Source organism: Hoplias malabaricus, chromosome Y (assembly GCF_029633855.1).
Source record: "Hoplias malabaricus isolate fHopMal1 chromosome Y, fHopMal1.hap1, whole genome shotgun sequence".
In the NCBI taxonomy this organism is placed as follows: domain Eukaryota; kingdom Metazoa; phylum Chordata; class Actinopteri; order Characiformes; family Erythrinidae; genus Hoplias; species Hoplias malabaricus.
The window spans coordinates 78,556,927-78,565,507 of record NC_089820.1 but is presented as its reverse complement, the minus strand read 5'-3'; the positions used below and the strand labels follow the sequence as shown (position 1 = coordinate 78,565,507).

Here is an 8,581-nt window from a genome sequence, read left to right as displayed (position 1 = left end):
TCCTGCGCTGCGAGGTGGACAACTCCTTCGGCTCGGTCAGCGACCCCGTGGCCGTGCAGGGACGCTTCGTAGCCGGCTTCCACAGACAGGACTTCGCAGACAACATCAAAGTGGAGCCGCTGTCCGACGGCTACGGGCCGATGATGGGGATGGTGGCGCAGAGCTGCCGCAGGGTCAAACAGGAGGGCGAGGCCTCGTGCGCAATGGCTTTCGAGCAGCAGCCGCGGCTCGCCGTGTCCCCGCAAGGCGCCGGGAGCATGACGCCGCCGCTCAGCCCGGACGACAGAGCGCACGGCCAAGCGCGCCTCTGCCACATGTTCCCGCAGAGTTACTACCCCCCCGCGTACCCACAGTGCGTGCCCCAGCAGTACACACAGCCCCAGCACGCGCAGCAGCAGTTCGTGCCGTTCGAGGAGGGGCTCGCGCTACAGAGAGGTCCCGCGCACGGCGCGCTCCTCACGCCTCCTTCCTCCCCCCTCGAGATGCTCGAGGCCAAGCCCAAGCGAGGGAGACGTGCGTGGCCCAGGAAACGCGCCGCCACGCACACCTGCACGTTCGCCGGGTGCGGCAAGACGTACACGAAGAGCTCGCACCTCAAAGCACATCACCGCACTCACACAGGTAAGAACTTCCACAAGTACTTTAGAAACATCTCCTCACTCTCAGAATTACAGTGTGCAGTTTCACAGAACACGTCTGTGGTCCAGCAGCGTTTATTCTTAATGAGCAAGTGTTGATTGAACACACAGTGGTGTGTGTGTGTGTGTGTGTGTGTGTGTTAATTCTGTGCCTCTGAATTAATTCAACTCAGAAAAAGAGCTACGCTTTTAAAGATTTAAAGCATCAGATGTTTACAACTAATAAAGTATTAAGAAGTTACTTTGTGACGGGTTAAAAACAGTTTCTGGTTGTGTATGGAATAATGTGCAGTTCCATTTTCCTGAAGCATAATAAACAAAATTAATTAGGGTAACGAGGCAAAGAAATATGTATATATTTTTTCTATACACACAAACACACACCTAAAACACATAGAAATCACACTGTAGGTGTTCACTATGTCAGCAGACTCTTGTTGTAAGCACCCTGTATCTCCTGAATCCTGGCCTAAAGCTGTATCCTCTTTTCATTTTCCTCTGACAGGAGAGAAGCCGTACCACTGTAACTGGGAAGGCTGCGGCTGGAAGTTCGCTCGCTCCGACGAACTCACCCGTCATTTCCGCAAACACACCGGCCACCGGCCATTCCAGTGCCACCTGTGCGAGCGCGCCTTCTCCAGGTCTGACCACCTGGCCCTGCACATGAAGAGGCACATGTAATAGAGGAGAGAGAGAGAGAGCAAGGAAGAGAGAGCAAGACATACCAAAATAACCATCATTACCGCCTTATTTATGTACTCTGTTAAAGACCAAAAGACTGTTTTCGATAAAGATTTATATTGTTCTTATACTTATTTTGTAACAATGTAGCTGGTACTACGGATCCACAGAGCCGTTCTTTTAAAGGCCGCATGAACTGTTTTGGGGCAAACAGCAACCTTCAGGGCTGGTCCTAAATATAGATTTGTTGAAACTGGAAATAGTGTGCAGGTTTATAAAAAAAAAACAGTGCCTTTATGGTGACGCGCTGCCAGACGAGTGCAAGCCTGACGACTAGCAAAACCTGGGAAAAATTGACAAAGAATCAAAGCCAAGAGGGAAAACAACCCTAGAGACTGTTCGTGTATACGCAGCATGTGCAGTATGTGCATATGGAGTATGCACAGCGACAATGTTTTGCTCTTAAAACTGCCTCCAAATTGTTTTTCGACCAGAACTGTAATGCATTTTGATACACAATTTGACATGTTCTACAGCCATTGTTTTGAATTGTATGGAAATATTTGTATTTGTATTCCAACTTGTTGTATCATGAAGGTACAATAACCTGTTCAGGCCCCGTTGTACATTAGCACATACGCCAGGGCTAGATGTCCTGAGTGGTTTTTTTGGTTTGTTTTTTGTACAGACGTTTTATATTGTAAGTACTGTATTTATTGTACATATTAAACTAAATTTGACTATATTCCCGTTGCCTCGTTTCTGATGTTCTTCTTCTTCTAAACCTACGCAGAGAACGTTCCTAAAAAGGCCCGCATTTTAAAGCTCGGCACACGAACGCCAGCCTCTTATTATGGGCTACTTTGAAGTTTCTTTGGAAAACGAAGTCCCCAGAAACTCAAGCTGCAACACACAAGGCTGGTCACGGTAACCATGGGCCATTACACGGCGTTTTGGTTAAGTCGAGGGTATGAGGCTGCTATTCCTGAACCCCCACTCAGGCTTATGGGAGTCGGGTATTATAGTCCGGGCCAAGATGCTTTCCAGCTGCTGCGGCTTCTGCCTATAAATACAAACATTACATTTACATAATTACAGAGAGAGAATTTAGATATGTCTGGACGGAGGGGCGCTGAAGATCCCAGCGCTGCAGGGATAAAGCTGAATGATGGCACGTTTACAGAAGCCTTTGATGGAGGCTTGTTGCAACAGACGTCTCAGTGTCTTTTCGCTGCTGATGAAATTTAGAAATCCGTTTCAACAGTGACGTCAACTTAAAGCTTTACAGTCAAATTATTACCACAAAGATTTACTCTCGTTCGTACTAAAAGTTACAACAGAGAAAAACCGCCTGCTCATTAAATAACCTTTAAAAGTCCTACACCGGTGACAGCTTTCACAGCCAAGAACATAACACCCAAGCCAAGGTTTAAGGTTCACTCTCTTCTGACGCAGGCAGTCAGTTGGTCTCACACATGACCCGCTCTCAAGTAGCGGCACATGAGCTGAAGTTATCCATGTTCTATGTTAAGTGTCGGCTTGAGTGTGTAACACGTCCCAGCACTGGACTGTGGAGCACCGTCCACTACTTTTGGGACAAGTTGAAGAGGTGTTCGTTAACCAGAACTAATCACCCAACATCAGCACCTGACTTCACCACTGCTCTGTAGCTGAATGTGATCAAATCCTCACAGCAATGTTGCAATATCGAGCAGAAAACCTTCCCAGAAGAGTAAAGGCTGTTAGAGCAACGACTCATTCACAGCGTCCACAGACTTTTGGCAATAGTTTCTACTTTAACAGCGCTGGACATGTACAGAATATTGAGGCTTTTATTGAGGATACATGTAGCGCATTGGGAACTGAAAATAGAATAAAAAAAAGAAAGTGTGTGAAATAGTCCACTGCAAAATCAAGATGCAACTTTCTGCACCGAAATTTCATCAGCTTGCTGAAAATCTTCAGTTTTCTCTGGTTGCGCAAGGTGCCATACGTGTGAAAACGAGGTCACACTCGCTGCTGGTCAACGCAAATTCTCATATGAGAAAAAAAGAAGAAATGCAAGTGGTGCTATTATTAGCAAACTAGCGAGGTGTAAAAGTCTCATTTCACTTTTTCTGTTCTGAGGATAGTAACTTCTACTACCAGGGCACGCATCAGCAACAATATAAACTTCTCATTTTTCAAGATCCTCTAAATCCACATCGAGATACGAGCACGCTTTTAAATAATGACCCCGGGTGCTGCTAATGTAGATGTGGTTTTGAGCCATTCGTCTTCTGTAACAGCTTTTGTCCCGATCAGTGTCACAGAGGGTTCAGAGTCTATTTGGAATAATTGGGCGTAAGGCACGATCACACCCCAGTCTGAGCACTAGTTCATCACAGGGTTAACACTGACAATAATATAGCAACACAATTCACAGTGAGATCAAGCAATAGCATTGGTCCAGTCAAAATGCCCATAAAGTACATCTGAGATTCGATTTAAAACAAACCCATTAGGAAGGAAACTGTCCTCATTAACCGTCAGCACTTAAAGCTTCCATCTGTGAGAAACAGAAGAAAAATCAAGCTTTACTTATGCTCCCGACGCAAAAAGATCTACAGGTGTTCATGCCCATTCTTCCACTGTGAGAAAAGAACCCAACACTGGGTCTGAAAGGATATGTAGATGTTAAGGAGCAGTTACAGAGAAAAGGATATGGACAAAATAGAAGGAAATATGTAAATATGTAGCGTTTTGAGAAACGAACCAGCTGCCCCAGAGCCCACACCGCCGTATCACTGAATGTGTTTGAGATTACCTGGATGCTAAAAGTCAGAAAATTAACTTCCCAAAATGAAGGGAAGACGGGATTTATGGATAAAGCAAACATTTATTCGTCATGGCCACTTTTATTTTGGCGTCTGACTTCTGCACTGTAACGGAACAGCTGAAACGATTGAATCATTCATTGTCTGTAACCTCTTATCCAGGGCAGGGTCGCGGTGGGTCCTATCTGGAATCATTGGGAGCAAGGCAGGAACACACCCTGGAGGGGGCACCAGTCCTTCACAGGGCGTGACACACTCACACCTCTGGACACTTGAGTAGCCAATCCACCTACCAACGTGTGTTTTTTGGACCGTGGGAGGAAACCGGAGCACCCAGAGTAAACCCACGCAGACACAGGGAGAACACACCTCCTCACAGACAGTCACCTGGAGGAAACCCAAGCGGACACAGGGAGAACACACCTCCTCACAGACAGTCACCCGGAGGAAACCCAAGCGGACACAGGGAGAACACACCTCCTCACAGACAGTCACCTGGAGGAAACCCAAGCGGACACAGGGAGAACACACCTCCTCACAGACAGTCACCCGGAGGAAACCCAAGCGGACACAGGGAGAACACACCTCCTCACAGACAGTCACACGGAGGAAACCCACACAGACACAGGGAGAACACACCACACTCCTCACAGAGAGTCACCTGGAGCTGACCTTGAACCCACAACCAGGTCCCTGGAGCTGTGTGACTGCGACACTACCTGCTGCACCACCCTGCCACACCACGATTGATTAAAGAGAAGAAAAATAAATAAAAGATGACCAATCGTCCAGCTCCATAAACATGCAACAAAAAAATAACGTGGCCACAAAGGGGGATTTGAAATCAAAACCTGAGAAAACTCCTAGAGAAATGTCTGAACTCATATCAGAAAACTGTCCAGTACGAAAATATGAAGCTCCACAGCAATCACAGAAGACAGGCTCTTATTAGCCCACTTGATACCGGAGCCAAAGCGTAAAAGTGGACAAGAATGTGGCCGAGCAGCGCAGTAAATTAGCCGCACATGTGGCGGCTCAAAGCAGAAGGGCGTCGCTGAACGAGAAAAATAGCAAAAAAGAAGAAAAAGAATTTGAGCCCGTGTTGCTGTGTCACCTGAGGCTGCTGCTCATTTGTCCTTGTTATGGAGAATCTTTAATTCCAGCCCTTCATCGACTTTTGTAAATAAAAAACTCACTCAAGGAATTTCCTGTTATTTCAAATGGCTGTAATTGACATACCAAACCACAAACTCATGCAGCTGCTAAACTATTTTCACACTCAGATCCCAATCTTTCCAAGATGGATTCATTTTCGACCCACTCAGCCTGGGCTCGGCTTACCAGCCGATCCAGAACGATAACAATAACAATGAGTGGATATGAGGGGTTTCTGAGGAGGAACGTGTCTTTTTTTTCTAGCCTCTGGGTTATTATTCACATACAGAGTGGCTCAGAGAGGTTCTAGGTTCCAAAACTGATCAGAGGTCATTTTCCGTCCCCTTTAGTAGCTCATCTGGAAAGGCTTCACACTAGCGTTGGGATCACGGCAGGGTAGTGTCACTGCAAAACTTCTCCAGGGTCTTGGGGTCCTGGGTTCCATCCCCACTTCGGATCACTGTCTGTGAGGATTTTGACATGTTCTTCCTGTGACTGCAAATGGGTTGCCTGCAGGTGTGTGTGAGTGGAATGTTTAGAAGAACACAGCAAATATCTACGGGTCATGGCTGAAAAAAGAACAAAAAAAATAAATTGTCTGTGTGTCACTGAAGGAACGTTTAAGAAACACTGCCCCAGACGACTCTGAGGAAAGCTATGCCACGTGTTACGGCAGTAAAGCTCTTGCATCATCATCATCATCATCATCACTACTGCAATTACCATCATTTTTGAAGGTGCTGAAGTGCTCACTCATGCTGCATGGTCTTTAGTTGAGCTAAGATTTCAGGTGCTCTAAATCAGGAGGAACAAAGGAGAAGGTGGCCTATGACTCACAGTGAAGTGATAACATAATAACCGTCTTCTTTTCAAAGTGTGGTTCTGTAAAAGGTACTTACCTCAATTGTGGGTGATGCTTCATTTCTAACACACTCTTGCTCTCTTATATTCAAACCCACGACCTGCAGAACACTGTCTGTGACCTTGCATGACCCACAAACTGGCAGGGTTTAACTGTAGGGGCCACCTGGCGTGAAATACATGACAGCCAGGTCAACTGGAGTTCAGAAACGCTCACAGGTGATAAGGGACGATCGACTCGGTGGCAAGAATTTAATAATTGCAGCCGGTTTGAACGTAGGGTAAAAGGTCAAAATACGAACACGAAGGCCCAGTCCAGCTGTGCAGCTGAAGATGCCTGTAACAGAGGGATGACGACAAACTTAGAACTGGGTCCATTCATGTGTTCAGTTCCCCAATGATTATTAAGTGTTCACAGAAAGAATGGTAATATTATTCATTGGTAAATGGTCCCAGAAAGCAGACATCTGGGCCAAATCTGTGTCATTTTTGGCATTTACAGCACCGGCAAAACTGTGTGGACCGGATGTGGGTCAAGTGTCATGAGCTGGGATTGACCCGAGGTTTGTCACCGTATTGTGTGTCAGACACGAGCCAAATGTAACTGTTTGGCCGAGGTTTTTTTCAACAACAGACCTCACATATGGTTCATAAGGTGGCCTTGTGGTTGATTCAAGAAAACCAGACCCACCTGGGGTCAACAGCGTCATTCAAGGCCAAACGTGAGCCATAAGAGAACTGCAGATGTACCACATTTTTGCCAAATCTGGAACTTTTTTCAGGATGTTGTGCAGACATTTGGAATAAAAGTATATGTCTGTATTACTAGCATTTCACGGTGTGTCCAAACTCGCTTGCATCTGGGGTTTCTAAGGTGGCAAAGTTCAGTCTTGTTCATGAATGAGTTCATAAAGCAGAATAAAGCTAAAGGGGAAAATCAGCCATCTCCAGCGTAAAGACTGTTAGTGCTCTCTCATGGTGACTGAGATCAAAATGGAGAACTTCACACGAAGTATCTTTTCTGAGAGGGATCCAACCGAGAGACTCCATGTAATAAAACAGGTCTGAGAACTGCAATTACAGACAATAATGAAGACTACTATAATAACTCTGGAAAAGATGTGAATAAGACGTCTGCACAAAACAATCCTATCACAGTCTGCACAATTCCATGATTAAAGGGTCTGTAGCCTACATTATTGTCTTTTACTTTTCCTCTACTGAGGTTTTAGGCTGCTATTTTCAGCTTCAACGTTTCTAGGACTTCAAAGTATATGGAATATTTCTGTAAAGATCTGATGGACTCAGTCACAAGTTCATTAGTGAGGTTACTTCTGGATCATAAAATGTCACCAGCTAATCTCAAAATGAAGAAATAGAGCTCCATCACTCAAGAAAACCGTTCCACTGCTGCACGACCCAACGTTGGTGGATTTCTTCCCCTGCAGCCAACACTTGGTTTTGAACATGTAGAGAGAAGGCTTATGTGTGACTGGTCCAGATCGTCCCATTTCATGCTATGGAAATTAGTCAAGCTTTATGAGCACAAATTAAATCATAATTTTGTAAATATAAGGCATATAAAGTAATTGATAACTTAAAGGAACACTAGGTAAGATTATTTACACAAAATACCTCTTTTACCCGGACATGTCCTCTTTTTTAGACTTAAAAAAATGTCCGGGCGGAATTTCACAAACATCCGGGAGTTTGTTTTTCTACAGCTTACATAGAACTTCGAGAAGTTTCGTTCACAAACTAGTCCCGCCCTCCCCTACTCCGATTGGTTCGCTTGAGTGAGAAGGGGGCGTGGTGAAGTAGCCTAAAATCTTCTGATTGGACGGTCTGACTGTAGAGCTACCGTTATTGGTCGATATCCTTCTCTGTAAACATTTAATTGGTCAGTCATTACGTCAGTGGTCCTTGTTTACCTCAGGCAAAGCTCAGGTACCTACCCTCATCTCGAGCAGCAATGCCGAAAAGTAAATGTAAGTTCTCGGATGAATTAAAAAAGAAATTCCCATGTTTTGTGTAGCAAATAAAGGTGTAAAGGACCTGAATGCACACATAGGTTCAGCTAATAACACAACGAGGGGCGAGAGCTCATCATCCTTTTTCTGCTTCTCAGATTTGGTCACCCTAGATTAGGTATTTTAGCTCTTGGCCTCCCCCTACAGTTGCAGAGTGCGATTCACTTTAACACTGCTGTCTTGCAATTAACCAGAGGGGAAGAGAGTTGATTTCCTATTCTCCTCCATAAGTGACATAGTGCCGTTTCTACAGAGGCTCTGTTCTCCGTACTACAGCTCACTGAAGCATCCCAATGATTTTGAAGTTGTAATTTAATGATTAAAATGCTACCTAGGCTCGGTTTAATTTACATTTGTAATTTCATGAACTGAAGAGTGCACAATGAAAGAGTTTATAGCA

At 45.1% G+C, this 8,581-nt stretch overlaps 1 protein-coding gene across 1 annotated transcript in view; it reads left to right on the top strand.

Annotated features, from left to right (window-relative positions):
* The window catches only part of LOC136678625 (Krueppel-like factor 2), a 3,274-nt gene extending 1,219 nt beyond the window's left edge, over window positions 1-2,055 (top strand). Inside the window, exons 2-3 of the mRNA XM_066656688.1 lie at window positions 1-621; window positions 1,144-2,055. The exon at window positions 1-621 is cut by the window's left edge and continues 256 nt beyond it. Coding sequence (XP_066512785.1) covers window positions 1-621; window positions 1,144-1,319 — 797 coding nt within the window. The 3' untranslated portion in view covers window positions 1,320-2,055. The remainder of the gene's footprint in view (window positions 622-1,143) is intronic.
* Window positions 2,056-8,581: the final 6,526 nt, after the last annotated feature.